The sequence below is a fragment of the Mauremys mutica genome, unplaced genomic scaffold, assembly GCF_020497125.1.
Source record: "Mauremys mutica isolate MM-2020 ecotype Southern unplaced genomic scaffold, ASM2049712v1 000503F_np12_obj, whole genome shotgun sequence".
NCBI lineage: Eukaryota > Metazoa > Chordata > Testudines > Geoemydidae > Mauremys > Mauremys mutica.
The window spans coordinates 287,511-302,635 of NW_025422982.1; the positions used below are offsets into that span (position 1 = coordinate 287,511).

Sequence of the window (15,125 nt, forward strand, 5' to 3'; positions counted from 1 at the left end):
ACCCGGCCCCTCCCCGAATCCCCTCCCCGGAGCCCTGCCCCATGGCTCCCCATAACCAGCGTCCCCCTACACCGCCCCACACCCGGCCCCGCCCCGAATCCCTGCCCCACGGCTCCCCATAACCAGCGTCCCCCTGCACCGGCCCTCAGCCGGCCCCTCCCCGAATCCCCTCCCCGGAGCCCTGCCCCATGGCTCCCCATAACCAGCGTCCCCCTGCACCGCCCCACACCCGGCCCCGCCCCGAATCCTCTCCCCCGAGCCCTGCCCCATGGCTCCCCATAACCAGCATCCCCCTGCACCACCCCACACCCGGCCCCTCCCTGAATCCTCTCCCCAGAGCCCTGCCCCATGGCTCCCCATAACTAGCGTCCCTCTGCACCACCCCACACCCGGCCCCTCCCCGACTCCCTGCCCCACGGCTCCCCATAACCAGCGTCCCCCTGCACCGCCCCACACCCGGCCCCTCCCCGAATCCCTGCCCCACGGCTCCCCATAACCAGCGTCCCCCTGCACCGCCCCACACCCGGCCCCTCCCCGAATCCCCTCCCCGGAGCCCTGCCCCATGGCTCCCCATAACCAGCGTCCCCCTGCACCGCCCCACACCCGGCCCCGCCCCGAATCCTCTCCCCAGAGCCCTGCCCCATGGCTCCCCATAACCAGCTTCCCCCTGCACCACCCCACACCCGGCCCCTCCCTGAATCCTCTCCCCAGAGCCCTGCCCCATGGCTCCCCATAACCAGCATCCCCCTGCACCACCCCACACCCGGCTCCTCCCCGAATCCCCTCCCTGGAGCCCTGCCCCATGGCTCCCCATAACCAGCGTCCCCTTGCACCGCCCCACACCCGCCCCTCCCCAAATCCCCTCCCCAGAGCCCTGCCCCATGGCTCCCCATAACCAGCGTCCCTCTGCACCACCCCACACCCGGCCCCTCCCCGAATCCTCTCCCCAGAGCCCTGCCCCATGGCTCCCCATAACTAGCGTCCCTCTGCACCGCCCCACACCCAGCCCCTCCCCTAAATCCCTCCCCACAGACACCGCCCCACACCCGGCCCCTCCCCGAATCCCCTCCCCACAGACGCCGCCCCACACTTGGCCCCTCCCCTACTCCCCTCCCCAGAGCCCTGCCCCATGGCTCCCCATAACCAGCTTCCCCCTGCACCTCCCCACACCCGGCCCCTCCCTGAATCCTCTCCCCAGAGCCCTGCCCCATGGCTCCCCATAACCAGCATCCCCCTGCACCACCCCACACCCGGCTCCTCCCCGAATCCCCTCCCTGGAGCCCTGCCCCATGGCTCCCCATAACCAGCGTCCCCTTGCACCGCCCCACACCCGGCCCCTCCCCAAATCCCCTCCCCAGAGCCCTGCCCCATGGCTCCCCATAACCAGCGTCCCTCTGCACCACCCCACACCCGGCCCCTCCCTGAATCCTCTCCCCAGAGCCCTGCCCCATGGCTCCCCATAACTAGCGTCCCTCTGCACCGCCCCACACCCAGCCCCTCCCCTAAATCCCTCCCCACAGACACCGCCCCACACCCGGCCCCTCCCCGAATCCCCTCCCCACAGACGCCGCCCCACACTTGGCCCCTCCCCAAATCCCCTCCCCAGAGCCCTGCCCCATGGCTCCCCATAACCAGCATCCCCCTGCACCATCTCTCCCTGAATCCCCTCCCCACAGACACCGCCCCACACCCGGCCCCTCCCCAAATCCCCTCCCCAGAGCCCTGCCCCATGGCTCCCCATAACCAGCATCCCCCTGCACCATCTCTCCCTGAATCCCCTCCCCACAGACACCGCCCCACACCCAGCCCCTCCCCAGAGCCCTGCCCCATGGCTCCCCATAACCAGCATCCCCCTGCACCACCCCTCCCTGAATCCCCTCCCCACAGACACCGCCCCACACCCGGCCCCTCCCCTCATTCCATCTGCCTATATCCCTTCTCATAGCCCCGCCCCCTCTGTAGCCACTCCCACTGCCGTGGTCCCTCCCCCTCGCTATCTGCTCCCCAACAGCCCCTCCCCTAGTCCCTCCCTCTCCCATAATGCCTTGCTGCAGCCTGGCTCCCTCCCACACTCAAGATGGCGGCGCCACACACGCCAGCTGGTTGTGCGGAGCCGGGAAGCAGCCACACCCAATATGGCGGCGCTACCGTCAGCGCAATGGGCCAGGCTGGGGGCTCCGCCACACCCAATATGGCGGCACATCGCTCTCTGGGCAGAATCTACCACTCCCAAAATGGCGTCGAGAGGCGGCCGCGCTGCGCGGCGCGCATGCGCATCCGGCATTTAAAAGTTTGGTCTTAAAGGGGAAGTGCCCGGCGAGTGGGGCATGGCCGGTACCGGCTCGGGGCGGTTCCTCTACGAGCTCCCGGCCTGGCTGGTCTGTGGCCTCTGCCGCCTGATGGACGCGCTGGGCCGGGCGGACTGGGAGCGCTTCGGTACGGGGGGGAGGGGCCGGGTACCCGGGGGTGCTGGGGGGAGGGGCCGGGGTACCCTGGTGGGGGAGGGGCTGGAGTACCCGGGTGGGTGCTGGGGGGGGAGGAGCCGGGGTACCCTGGTGGGGGAGGGGCCGGGGTACCCGGGTGGGTGCGGGGGGACGGGGCTGGGGTACCCGGGGGGGGGAGCCGGGGTACCCTGGTGGGGGAGGGTTCGGGGTACCCCGGGGGGAGGAGCTGGGGTACCCTGGTGCATGGGGGGGGAGGGGCTGGGTACCCTGGTGGGTGCTGGGGGAAGGGGCTGGGGTACCCGGGGGGGAGGAGCCGGGGACCCCTGGTGCATGCGGGGGGAGGGGCTGGGTACACTGGTGGGAGCAGGGGGAAGGGGCAGGGTACGCGGGGGCTGAGCCGGGGTACCCTGGTGGGTGCCGGGCGAGGGGCCGGGTACCCGGGGGGGGTGCTGGGGGAAGGGGCTGGGGTACCCGCAGGGGGAGCCGGGGTACCCTGGTGCATGCGGGGGGAGGGGCTGGGGTACCCTGGTGCGTGCGGGGGGAGGGGCTGGGGTACCCGGGGGGGGGGAGCCGGGGTACCCTGGTGCATGCGGGGGGAGGGGCTGGGTACCCTGGTGCATGCGGGGGGAGGGGCCGGGTACCCGGGGGGGTGCTGGGGGAGGGATTGTTAGCCCCTCTTGGGGGCGGGGTGGATGCGGGACTCTGGAGGGCACCGACGGAGGGACTGGGGGCCACTATGGGGGTTGGATGGGGGACGGGACAGAGAGAACCGTGGGGCTGGGAGTGACAGTGGGGAAGGGGCCGGAGCTGTGGGGTGTGATGGGGGGCACCAGGCGGGAAGGGGTGGCTCCGTGGGGGTGGGAGGTGGCGCCGTGGGGCAGACGGGGGGGTCCCCGCACAGGGCTGACATCTCCCCCTCCCCCCAGCCTCGCGGATCGTGCGGGACCAGGTCGAGCTGCGTCTCTGCGAGCGGACGGACGGACGGACCCAGCGGCTGCTCTGGTCCTGGATGAACCGAAATGCCCGGGTCGGGGACCTGCTGGTGCTGCTGGAGGAGCTGGAGCTGTACCGGGCCCGCGACCTCCTGGCCAGCTGTGAGCACCCCACGGCCACCCCACAGCCCTGCCGGCGCCCCTCACTCCCGACCCGCAGCCCCCGCCGGCCCGGCCCGGCCCTGCCGGCGCCCCTCACTCCCGACCCGCAGCCCCCACCGGCCCAGCCCGGCCCTGCCGGCGCCCCTCACTCCCGACCCGCAGCCCCCACCGGCCCGGCCCGGCCCTGCCGGCGCCCCTCACTCCCGACCCGCAGCCCCCACCGGCCCAGCCCGGCCCTGCCGGCGCCCCTCACTCCCGACCCGCAGCCCCCGCCGGCCCAGCCCGGCCCTGCCGGCGCCCCTCACTCCCAACCCGCAGCCCCCACCGGCCCAGCCCGGCCCTGCCGGCGCCCCTCACTCCCGACCCGCAGCCCCTGCTAGCTCAGCCCTGGCCTTGGGGTGGTGGGATCCCAGGGTCCCTATGATGGGTGGTGGTATTTGGGGGGGGAAGCTTAGGGATGTCAGATTAGTGGGGGCAGGTTCCTCTGTGCATCGCTCCCATCTTTAATCCCCTCATTTTGTTTCCCAGGGCAGCCTCCCTCCGAGCCCCCCGTCCTGAGACCCCTGTTTCTTCCCTCGGCGCCTCCAGCCCCCCACCTCCACACCGGTGACAGCAGAGCTTCGACCATTGCCTGTGACCCCCCCAAGCCACCCCCCCAGCCCCTGCCAGGTAACTCCGCCCCCTCCCCCAGTGGGGGAGCTGCCTGCCCATCCCCCTGGGGGTGGGGAGTTGAGTCTGGGGCGGGTGAGCTAACAGACTCCCTGTTTCTGCCTCCTCCTGTCCCCCTCCCCCGCAGAGCCCTCCTGCCCCTCGCTGCCTCTGCCCGGCCCCCCACCCAGCAGCCTGCTCAGCACCAGCAGCCAGGGGCCTGCCCCCCCACCTGCGGCACCCCCTGCTGACCAGGTACCGACACGGGAAGCTGGGGGGTGCTTGGACGGAGGGGGGAGGGATGGATAACGGGGGACAGCACTGGGTGGGGGGGTGTATTGCCCATGGTGAGGGGGCGGATTGGGTCCTACCCAGAATCCTTAGCACCCAGGGCTGGGGTCCCTGTTGCTCTGGGGGGGTCTGAGCTACCCCTGTGTGTGTCTCTCTCCCCCTGCAGGGGCTGGAGGCGCTGGGCCCTGCCCCCCAGCCCTTCGCCTGGCCCCTGGCGGAGCTGGTGCAGGCCACGGGCGGCTTCGCGGAGCGGCACAAGGTCGGGGAAGGCGGGTTCGGCTGCGTGTACCGGGCCCGGCTGCGCAACACGGACTATGCTGTCAAGCGGCTCAAGGAGGTATGGGGGGGGCCCTACCTACCCAGCATCCTTTGCACTCTCCCTGATCTGCCCACAATCCTCATCACTAGCCCCAGCCTGCCAGGGAGGTACCCACAGTCCTCTGAGCCCCCCACTTGCGCTGCCCCCTCCCCTTCCCTGTGTCCCCTGGGGTTGGGGGCTGGCGACCTGACTCTCATTAACCCCCCCTCCCGCTCCCCCCAGGACGCGGAGCTAGATTGGAGCAGCATCCGGAGCAGCTTCCTCACCGAGGTGGAAAAACTGTCACGGTGAGGGGGGCTGCGGGTCGGGAGTGAGGGGCACCGGCAGAGCTGCGGGGGGGCAGGGCTGGGCTAGCAGGGGCTGCGGGTCGGGAGTGAGGGGCACCGGCAGAGCTGGGGGGGTGCAGAGCTGGGCTAGCAGGGGCTGCGGGTCGGGAGTGAGGGGCACCGGCGGGGCTGGGGGGCCCAGGGCTGGACTAGCAGGGGCTGCGGGTCGGGAGTGAGGGGCTCCAGTGGGCCCAGTGTCCTGGGACCTACCCAGAATGCTTTGTGCTCACCCTGGCCCCAGGAATTTGGGGTGACCCTCCCCCACTAACTTCTGCCCCCCAGGTTCCGCCACCCCAATATTGTGGAGTTTGGGGGGTTCTGCGCCGAGCGGGACCATTTCTGCCTCGTCTACGTTTTCATGCCCAATGGGTCCCTGGAGGATCGGCTGAGCGGCCAGGTACCCCTCCCCCGGTGTCTGCCCCCCCAGCCAGCCCCATCCCCTCCCCCCGTATCCTCCATGGCTGGAGCAGGGGGGGCACTCAGTGGGGCTGAGTGCTCGTGTGACCCTGGGGTGTGTAAACGGGGGGGTCAGGATTGCAGAGCAGTGAGTTTCTCTCCATTTCGTGCTGGGCTGCAGCAGGGGTGGCCGGGGAGGAGGGGGCCAGACCAGGCCAGGGCTGGAGCATGGGGGGCGGGGAGGAGGGGGCCGGGCTGGGAGCAGGGAGGAGGGGGTCGCAGGGGGGCCAGGGAGGAGGGGGGGGCCGGGCTGGAGCAGGGGGGGCAGGGAGGAGTGGGGCGGGAGCAGGGAGGAGGAGGTTGCAGGGGGGCCAGGGAGGAGGAGGGGGCCGGGCTGGAGCAGGGGGGGCAGGGAGGAGTGGGGCGGGAGCAGGGAGGAGGGGGTCGCAGGGGGGCCAGGGAGGAGGAGGGGGCCGGGCTGGAGCGGGAGGGGCAGGGAGGAGGGGGTCTCAGGGGGGCCAGGGAGGAGGGGGGCTGCAGGGGGGGCTCAGCAGCCAGGACCCCCGGGCAGGATTCTCCAGCCGGGTCACTTGACTGGCAGATCCGCCCGGGTCCCGTTCCCTGAGGCCGCAGCCTTGCACCCCCTCCTCCCTCGCCATACGGGGAGCAGGACATGAGCCCCTCCTGCCCCAGTGGAGGGACCCCTCCCCCATTCACCCCCTCTGCTCCCCCAGGGCGGGCGCCCCTCCCTGTCGTGGGCCCAGCGGCTGGAGGTGCTGGTGGGGACGGCGCGAGCCGTCCAGTTCCTGCACCGGGACACGCCCAGCCTGATCCACGGGGACGTCAAGAGGTGAGCGGGGGGCGTGAGGGGATGTGGGGCTGGGGCTGGGGATGTCTCTGGGGGTAGGGGTGGAACTGGGGGGGCTGGGGATGTGGGGTGAGGGGATGGTTCTGGGGGGGATGTGGGGCTGGGGATGTCTCTGGGGGTAGGGGTGGACCTGGGGGGGCTGGGGATGTGGGGTGAGGGGATGGCTCGCGGGGGTATGAGGGGCTGGGGATGTCTCTGGGGGTAGGGGCGGAGCTGGGGGGCTGGGGATGTGGGGTGGGGGGATGTGGGGCTGGGGATGTCTCGGGGGGGTGGGGGTGGAGCTGGGGGGTGGGGTGAGGGGATGTCTCTGGGGGGGATGTGGGGCTGGGGATGTCTCTGGGGGTAGGGGTGGAGCTGGGGGGTCTGGGGATGTGGGGAGAGGTGATGGCTCTGGGGGCGATGGGGGGCTGCGGAAGTCTCGGGGGGTAGGGGTGGAGCTGGGGGGCCTGGGGGGGTGGGGTGAGGGGATGGCTCTGGGGGGATGTGGGGCTGGGAATGTCTCTGGGGGTAGGGGTGGAGCTGGGGGGCCTGGGGGGGTGGGGTGAGGGGATGGCTCTGGGGGGGATGTGGGGCTGGGGATGTCTCTGGGGGTAGGGGCGGGGTTGGGGGGGTGGGGTGAGGGGATGGCGATGGGGGCGATGGGGGGCTGGGGATGGCTCTGGGGGGGATGTGGGGCTGGGGATGTCTCGGGGGGGTAGGGGCGGAGCTGGGGAGCTGGGGGGGGTGAGGGGATGGCTCTGGGGGGGATGGGGGGCTGGGGATGGCTCTGGGGGTAGGGGTGGAGCTGGGGGGCCGGGGGGGGTGGGGTGAGGGGATGGCTCTGGGGGGGATGTGGGGCTGGGAATGTCTCTGGGGGTAGGGGTGGAGCTGGGGGGCCTGGGGGGGTGGGGTGAGGGGATGGCTCTGGGGGGGATGTGGGGCTGGGGATGGCTCTGGGGCAGCGGGGAGCTGGGGGCTGGGCTGAGGGGGGTGTTTCAGGGGCCACGTCTCACCCCGTGTCCCCCCCCAGCTCTAACATCCTGCTGGACCAGGCGCTGCGCCCCCGGCTGGCCGACTTTGGGCTGGCGCGGGCCGGGCGGGGCCGGGCTGGCAGTGGGGGGCTCAGCGCCAGCCTGGGCCGGACCCACACGGTGCGGGGCACCCTGGCCTACCTGCCCCCCGAGTACGTGCGGAGCGGGGCCCTGTCCCCCTCCATCGACACCTACAGCTACGGGGTGGTGAGTGCCAGACCCCCCCCCCGCCCCCCCAGCACCCCCCCCGGACCCTCCCAGTCTGCTGCCCCCCGCGTGCTCCTTGGTCCCTCCCAAGGCCCCTCCACTATAACCCCCAAAACCTCAGGGGATCAGACCCCCTATTTTTCTCAGTGGGGGGGTCACATATCCATGACGGGAGCTCCTGGACCCCTCCCCCTAAGAGCTCAGACTAACCCAGCCTGGCGCACAAATAAGGGATGGGGGAGGGGTCATGGGGGCGGATTCCCCCCCCCCCCCAAAACCTCCCGTGCCAGAGCCCTCAGCGACCCCCTCGGCCCCCAGGTGCTGCTGGAAACGCTGACGGGGAGACGGGCCCTGGAGACAGACGGACGTGGACAGACAAAGTTCCTGGTGAGACGCTGCCCCCCCCCTTCCTCCCGACCCGCAGCCCCTGCCCCCCCCAGCCCAGCCGGCGCCCCTCACTCCCGACCCGCAGCCCCTGCCCCCCCCCAGCCCAGCCGGCGCCCCTCACTCCCGACCCGCAGCCCCTGCCCCACCCCCAGCCCAGCCGGCGCCCCTCACTCCCGACCCGCAGCCCCCGCCCCCCCAGCACCTGCCGGTGCCCCTCACTCCCGACCCGCAGCCCCTGCCCCCCCCCGCCCAGCCGGCGCCCCTCACTCCCGACCCGCAGCCCCTGCCCCCCCCAGCCCTGCTGGCGCCCCTCACTCCTGACCCGCAGCCCCTGCCCCCCAGCCCTGCCCCCCCAGCCCTGGCCGCTCCATACACTCCCGACCCGCAGCCCCCGCCCCGCCCAGCCGGTGCCCCTCACTCCCGACCCGCAGCCCCCGCCCCCCCCCAGCCCAGCCGGTGCCCCTCACTCCTGACCCGCAGCCCCTGCCCCCCCCCAGCCCAGCCGGTGCCCCTCACTCCCGACCCGCAGCCCCTGCCCCCCCTAGCCCAGCCGGTGCCCCTCACTCCCGACCCGCAGCCCCCGCCCCCCCCCAGCCCAGCCGGTGCCCCTCACTCCCGACCCGCAGCCCCTGCCCCCCCAGCCCTGCCGGTGCCCCTCACTCCCGACCCGCAGCCCCTGCCCCCCAGCCCAGCCCTGCCGGTGCCCCTCACTCCCGACCCGCAGCCCCTGCCCCCCCAGCCCTGCCGGTGCCCTCACTTGCGCCCGTCCCCGCAGAAGGATCTGGTCGCGGAGGAGGAGGAGGCTGAGGTCGCCGAGGTCCCTGGGCAATCGCAGCTGGCGGTGACGGGCCCTGGCCTGGACCCGGATGCTCGGGCGACTCGGGTCGGCACCAGGATCTTCCGGAACCACATGGACTCGCGGGTCGGGCCCTGTCCGGAGGAGCTGGGCACAGCGCTGGGCTGCCTGGCAACCCGCTGCCTCCACAGACGCAGCAAACAGCGCCCGCCCATGGCCCAGGTACCGGACACCAGGGTTCCCTGCCCGGCTCTGGGAGCCAGGACTCCTGGGTTCTCTCCCCGGCTCTGGGAGGGGAGTGGGGGCTGGTGGGTCAGAGCAGGGGGAGCTGGGAGCCAGGACTCCTGGGTTCTCTCCCCGGCTCTGGGAGGGGAGTGGGGGCTGGTGGGTCAGAGCAGGGGGAGCTGGGAGCCAGGACTCCTGGGTTCTCTCCCCGGCTCTGGGAGGGGAGTGGGGTCTGGTGGGTCAGAGCAGGCGGGGCTGGGAGCCAGGACTCCTGGGTTCTCTCCCCGGCTCTGAGGGTCCCCTGGCTCTGCCTCACCCCCCAGGTATACGAGGACCTAGAGCGGCTGCAGAAGTCTCTGCCCTGGGATCCCCCCTCAACCCACTGGGGGGACTCACTCCCCAGGGCCCCAGGGCTGCCCCCCAACCAGCCCGTGGAGAGCGACGAGAGCCTGTCGGAGGAGGGGGAGAGCTGGCTGGGTGAGTCCTGAGCCCACTGTCCAGCCCCGAGTGCCCTTTGACCCCGCTCGCCCTGACCTTTGCTCCCTGCCACTGGCTCTCGGCGCCTCGGGGGTCTGGTCTCTCTGGGCCCCCCCACCTCCCAGGACCACAGCCCCGGTGGAAGGGGGCTGTGGTGGCTCTGGTCAGCTGCCGATGGGGCCGTTAAAAGTCCGGTCAGGTGTCCTGGCTCCGTGTGCTGCCCCCACCCCCAGCGCCGGCTCCACAGCTCCCATTGGCCAGGAACCGCGACCAATGAGAGCTGTGGGGGCGGCGCCTGCAGGCACCAGGGCAGCACAGAGCCGCCTGGCTGCCAAGCGCCTCTGGGCTTCAGCCAGAGCCCCCCTCACACACCCTGCACCCCAACACCCTCCTGGAGCCCTCCCCCCCCAAACTCCTTCCTAGAGCCTGCACCCATCCCCCCGCACCTCACAGGCTTCCCCAGCCCAGAGCCCCCACTCCCCTCATCCCCAGCCCCAGCTCAGTGAGTGCGTGGGGCGAGGGGGGCGTCTGAACCTCGCCCAGGCAGCTTTCAGCAGCCCCGGCCTGGCCCATCTCAGCCCCGGCCAGCAGGGGCTCCAGCCGCTCCTGGTCCCCAGCCGAGCCCCCCACATCCCCTCCCCTGACCGTCCTCTGTCCCCAGCCTCAGGTAAACAGGCCACCTGGCACCCCCCCGGCTGGAACTGGGCCCCAGGCCCCTCAGCCCCTCTCCCCCGCTGGCCAGAACCGGCTGCACCCGAGCTGGGGGGGCCTCCAGGCTGGTATCTGGGGTCCCGGCTGCGAGGCAAGATCACACCTGGTCCCCGGCAGCAACGAACGACGCTCCCACCCCCTCATTACACATGCAGCAGCACACGGGGAAACTGAGGCACAGGCAGTGTTCATGGAACACACAGAGAGCTCCCCCCCCCCCACGATGTTTGTTCCTGCTGGGGTCTGGCCTGGGTGACCTTCAACCCCAGCTGATACGGCCCATTGCCCGCTGTGACCTCTGACCCCTCGGTCCGGTGACCTCTGACCTGGGCTCTCTCTGCAGGCGTCGCCCCGTCCCTGCACCCCCAGATTCACATCAACCCAGCCCGGCAGCGCATCATGGAGCGGCTGGCGCTGTACCAGCAGGGGGCGCTGGACAGCCTGGGGGTGCTGGCCTCCGAGCTCCCGGCAGGTAACCCCCCAGCAGCCCCAGCGCGGGCCCCCCATGCGGTGCTGGGCTGGGGGGGCAGGGTAAAACTCCCCCCTCGAGCTCCTTTCCCCCAGGGGAGCCCTGGGTGGGGGTGGGGTCTCTGCCCCCCCAGCTCTGACCCCTCTCCCATCCCCCGCAGGCTCGGCCCCCCGCCTGCCCGAGGAGAGCGACGATTTCGAGCCCTGAGACGGATGGACATGGAAGGACGAAGTTCTCATCGATGGGGGGGCGAAGCCCCCCCAAAATGCACCTCCTGGCTGCTAGAACCCACCCTCGGGACGGGACCCAGGTGTCCGGGGCAGCGACTTTGAATGGAGGGGGAGACATGGTACCTGCTCTCCTCCCCCACCCCCTGCAATGGACATGGGACCCAGGCATCTGGGAAGGGGCCTTGCAACTGAAGAGGGAGGTGGCACCTCGGTACTTGGCGGCTTGCTCCATGGGACCCCCCCGCTCCCAGCCGTGAGGGTGCGTGGGGCCGGTTCCCGGGGGTGGGGGCCCGCAACCCGCAAGGGAAAATAAAACATTTTATATATTTGTAATCTGGCTTTCTGTGGAGGGGTGGGGGCCATTTAGAGGGGGACCCCGATCTGTTCCTGGGCTGCAGCCTGTCTAGTCACCCCCCCAGCATGCCCCCCCCCGTGCAGCCCTCCACACCCCCCCCCCCCCCCCAGCACAGCGTCCCCTTCAGTAACGTGTGGGCAGAAATCTTCCAGCCAATCCCTTTATTCTGCGTGGAGGCTGCGCCCTGGCCACGGAGGGAGCGGGGGCGGCTGGACGGGGGCTTAGGGCGCCCCTCCCAGGCGCGTGGCGAAGAGGAAGGCGCAGTGGAACTGCAGCACGTCGCAGACCTTGGACCAGAAGTGGCCGCTGAGTCTCCGGAACGGGTCCCACTGGGCCAGCCAGGCGTCTCCCAGCTTCAGCAGCACGAAGCCCAGGCAGGCGGCGAAACCGGCTGCCGCGGTCCAGGCTGAGCCCACGTCCCCCCAGCGCCGCTGCGCCCGCCACGCCGCGACCGCCACGCCGGCCACATGGGCGGCCAGGGCCCCCTCGAAGCCGCGGGCGTGGGCCAGCGCCAGCCCGTAGCTCAGCAGCGAGGCCCCTGTGCCCAGCGCCACGTGCCCAGGCTGCCAGCCCTGCACCAGGCAGTGGCACCAGAGCCCGGCCCAGGCAAAGATGGGCAGAGTAACCCACTGGTCCAGCACTGCTGCCCGGGGGTGCTGGGTCCAGAGCCGGGCCCACTGCAGGGGCCCGTAGCCCAGGGCCAGGAGGGCGAAGACAGCCTGCAGGTAGCGGCTGGGCCCGCGGCCGGCCCGGGGAAACCAGCGCCAGCCCAGCGCCACATAGCCCAGGTTCACCAGCGAGTTGCAGGGCATGGCCAGGGCGGGGGGCAGCCAGGGGACGGGGGGCTCCGCATAGTGCCCGTACCCCACCTCCACGGCCACCTGGTCCAGGGCGCCCGCGGCTACCACTGCCAGGCACAGAGTGCCGGCCCCGGATACGTGCAGCAGCGCGGCATGGTCCTCGGGCCCCATGGCCGGGCCTGGCACCCCCAGCCGCCTCCACGGCACCGCCCCACAGACTCCGGGCCAAGGCAGTGCAGCCATTGGCTGAGTCCTGTCTCCACCCCCGGCTGCCTTAACCGCTGCAGTGCCAAACATCTGTGCCGGCCTGCCAGTGCCCCTGCCAGCCCGGCCCTGCCGGTGCCCCTCACTCCCGACCCGCAGCCCCTGCTGGCCTGGCCCGGCCCTGCCTGCCCCCAGAGATGCGGTGGTTGGGCTGGTTGCCATGGTTACCAGATAGCCACCCCACCCCCCCACCATGTTGGGATGTGGGGGCGGGGAGGCTCTCCTGGCAAAGAACTGCTGACTTGTTACTATGGGGGCCTAGCTGAGCCCCCCATGTCTCACCCAGGGGCTGACCAGCCATCCCTGACCCTTCACCATCTGTCATGGGGGGGGGGGTATGCAGGGGTTGTGGGACAGAGGCTTTGGGGGAGGTGCATGGGGCCAGCAGCACTGTGAGGGGTGCATGGGTCAGGGATGCAGGGGGGCTAGTGGTGGGGATGTGTCCCCCACCCCCCCTCCTGCATACACAACTCCCCAACCCTGACCCATGGACACAGACCTGGGACCCACGAATCCCTCCCTGAGCCTGAGCCCCTGTTAGGCCTGAATAAAGATGTAGCACAAAAACCAGTTATACACCCCCCACACTTATGGTGATGGCCAGGGTGGGGGGGCATCTGTATCCCCCTCCTACCATGCTTCACCCCCCATTATTTGCCCCCTACCCCCCAGTCCCTCCCCTCGTCCCTGAGCTTGCAGGGTCCATGTCTCTAGTGGGGGGCTGGTTTCTGCCTGGTGCCAGGGCGTCCCAGCCCAGAGACCCCCCCACCCGCTGTACTTCCCCACGCAGCCCACACCGCCATCTTGGTGCTGAGGTGGGCTTGGTGTGAGTCAGGGGGCTATCTTGACCCTGGCAGCCATCCTAGAGCTGAGTCAATGAGGGCGGCCATCTCATCACTGAGATTAGCCTGGCAAGTGAGGCCAGCTCGGTGCTGAGGTGGGCTTGGCGTGAGTCAGGCGGCCATCTTGGCACTGAGGCAGCCATCTTGGCGCTGAGAGGAGCCTGGCAGGCAGCTGAGTGCTGAAGTGACAAGGGAGGCCAGCTCGGTGCTGAGGTGGGCCCTGGGGAAGCCCACCCACTCGTGCAGCGCCCAGGCAAGGCTGGCATGAGCCCAGCAGTCATTTTTGACTGGTGGCCATCTTCGTGCTGAGACGTGACCAGCGGCCATCTTGGTGTCCCGGCCTCAACCCAAGCCAAATGCAGGAACTAAGAGCGGGGCTGGGCCTGCAGCCCGGGGTGTGTTCTGAGGGGAATTACGAGGTAAAGTGGGTTTAATTTCGTGTTGAACTGACCAATGAGGGTGGGGGAGGGTAAAGTTCTGCCAACATCCGGGTACTAAAACAACCGTTAGGGCGGGGAGCGAGGAAACGGAAAAAAGTGCGCATGCGCAGAGGAAAAGGGTGGGATTGTGGCGCGCACGCGCCAGTTTTTGGGCCCAGTATACGCCTGCGTAATAAGAAAGCTGGGCAGAACGAACACTATGCGCATGTGTATTTGAGTATGGGCCGAAAGGGAGAGCATTCTGCGCATGCGTAAGAGACATCACATCCGGGTCGTAGAGGTGCCGCCATCTTTCGTCTGGTGTGGAAGAGAAGGGTCCAAAATGGCGGCTCCCAGGGGGCAGGCATTCGCAGCCTTCCCACGCCGCGGGTAGATCTCCTGACCCGCCCGTGGCGACTGGAGTCCGCGCACCGCTGCGCACAGGTATTATTTGTAAGCCTTTTAAACGTTCGGTCGCGTAGCAACGGCAGCCGGCCACTTCGGCCGCCATCTTGAGCAGCCACCTCCGGGTAGGAGGTGGTCGCCATTTTGAAAAACGGCCACATCCACGCACTTAGGCCGCCATCTTGGAAAACAACTAACATCCGGGTAAGTAACAGCAAGCCGTCATGTTCTGGCCTTCTGGAGGGGAGATGCATCCGGGTACCTGAGGGGTGGGTGCGGCTGCCGCCATCTTGTTTACCGGTGTGATAAGGGAGCGACATCCGGGCATTTAGCGAGGGCGACATCTTGGGTCCCTTTTGATGACGGTCGCCATCTTGGAGATTTCTTGGTCATACCGATCAGCGAGTCGCCATCTTGGATGTCACAAAGTGGGGGCGGCGGACATCCGGGCATCCATCGTCCCGCCATGTTGGAGCGTGCCTCCTGCATCCGGGCATCGAGCGGGGCGCCCTATTGGGACAGGCACATCCGGGCATTTAGACGGTGGCCATCTTGGACAGGGATTCCCGCGGAGCCGCCTTCATCCGGGTACTTGAGCGGGAGGCCATCTTGGTTCAACGGCCGCCTCTGGGCGCTTGGAAAGACGCCATCTTGGATAGTGTTATGCAGGCGGCCGGCTCATCCGGGCATTTCTGCTGGCGCCATTTTGAATAGCCCTGAGTAGAGCCACATCCGGGCATTTTGGGGGGGGGCGGCGGACTCCAAGATAGCTGCTCCCAAGACAGCGTGAAATTAAAGTGCGGCAGCTCAGAGCCCAGCTCGACCCCCGCCCCGAGGGAGGGCGGTCGGTCGGTCGGTCTCCCTCTCGCACCCCCACAATGAAATCCCAATGGCTACGGGGAGCGCGCCAAGATGGCGGCCCCTAGGGAGGGCGGAGCCAAGATGGCGGCGCCCAGGGCCGAGGGAGTCTGCCGTACAGCGGGGCTGGTGTGGGGGGAGGCAGGCCCCGCCCCGCCCCGCCCCGCCCCGCCCCGCGCGGAGAGCGGCCGGGGTAATTCTGACCTTGTGGGAAGCGCAGAGCCGGAGGGGGCAGGGCGGAGTCTTAGGAACCAAGATGGCGGCGCCCCTGTGCGGCTTCCTGC

At 70.2% G+C, this 15,125-nt stretch overlaps 2 protein-coding genes across 3 annotated transcripts; one reads left to right on the forward strand and one right to left on the reverse strand.

The window, feature by feature from the left end:
* The first annotated feature begins 2,050 nt into the window (after nucleotides 1-2,050).
* LOC123357298 (interleukin-1 receptor-associated kinase 1-like) lies at nucleotides 2,051-11,283 on the forward strand. Of its 2 annotated transcripts, XM_045000577.1 has the most exons (14): nucleotides 2,056-2,436; nucleotides 3,371-3,538; nucleotides 4,067-4,207; nucleotides 4,335-4,441; nucleotides 4,644-4,814; nucleotides 5,019-5,083; nucleotides 5,405-5,519; nucleotides 6,253-6,368; nucleotides 7,396-7,603; nucleotides 7,922-7,990; nucleotides 8,766-9,008; nucleotides 9,335-9,488; nucleotides 10,543-10,671; nucleotides 10,829-11,279. In XM_045000577.1, the coding sequence occupies exons 1-14, from the start codon at nucleotides 2,328-2,330 to the stop codon at nucleotides 10,873-10,875; spliced, it is 1,842 nt and encodes a 613-aa protein (XP_044856512.1). In that variant the 5' UTR covers nucleotides 2,056-2,327; the 3' UTR covers nucleotides 10,876-11,279. The 2 variants fall into 2 exon arrangements, with proteins under 2 accessions (XP_044856513.1, XP_044856512.1); XM_045000578.1 differs by lacking the exon at nucleotides 10,543-10,671 and having other exon boundaries at nucleotides 2,051-2,436; nucleotides 10,829-11,283.
* Nucleotides 11,284-11,399: 116 nt separating this feature from the next.
* Nucleotides 11,400-12,228, reverse strand: LOC123357299 (transmembrane protein 187-like). The gene has a single exon (XM_045000579.1). The coding sequence runs from the start codon at nucleotides 12,222-12,224 to the stop codon at nucleotides 11,475-11,477; it is 750 nt and encodes a 249-aa protein (XP_044856514.1). The 5' UTR covers nucleotides 12,225-12,228; the 3' UTR covers nucleotides 11,400-11,474.
* Nucleotides 12,229-15,125: the final 2,897 nt, after the last annotated feature.

Bases quoted from the DNA above. Each gene is read 5' to 3' on its own strand.
- LOC123357299 (XM_045000579.1), bottom strand. From the start codon at position 12,224: ATGGGGCCCGAGGACCATGCCGCGCTGCTGCACGTATCCGGGGCCGGC.
- LOC123357298 (XM_045000577.1), top strand. From the start codon at position 2,328: ATGGCCGGTACCGGCTCGGGGCGGTTCCTCTACGAGCTCCCGGCCTGG. The intron at 4,208-4,334 runs GTAACTCCGCCC...CCTCCCCCGCAG, and splicing joins ACCCCCCCAGCCCCTGCCAG to AGCCCTCCTGCCCCTCGCTG. The intron at 7,991-8,765 runs GTGAGACGCTGC...CCGTCCCCGCAG, and splicing joins GTGGACAGACAAAGTTCCTG to AAGGATCTGGTCGCGGAGGA.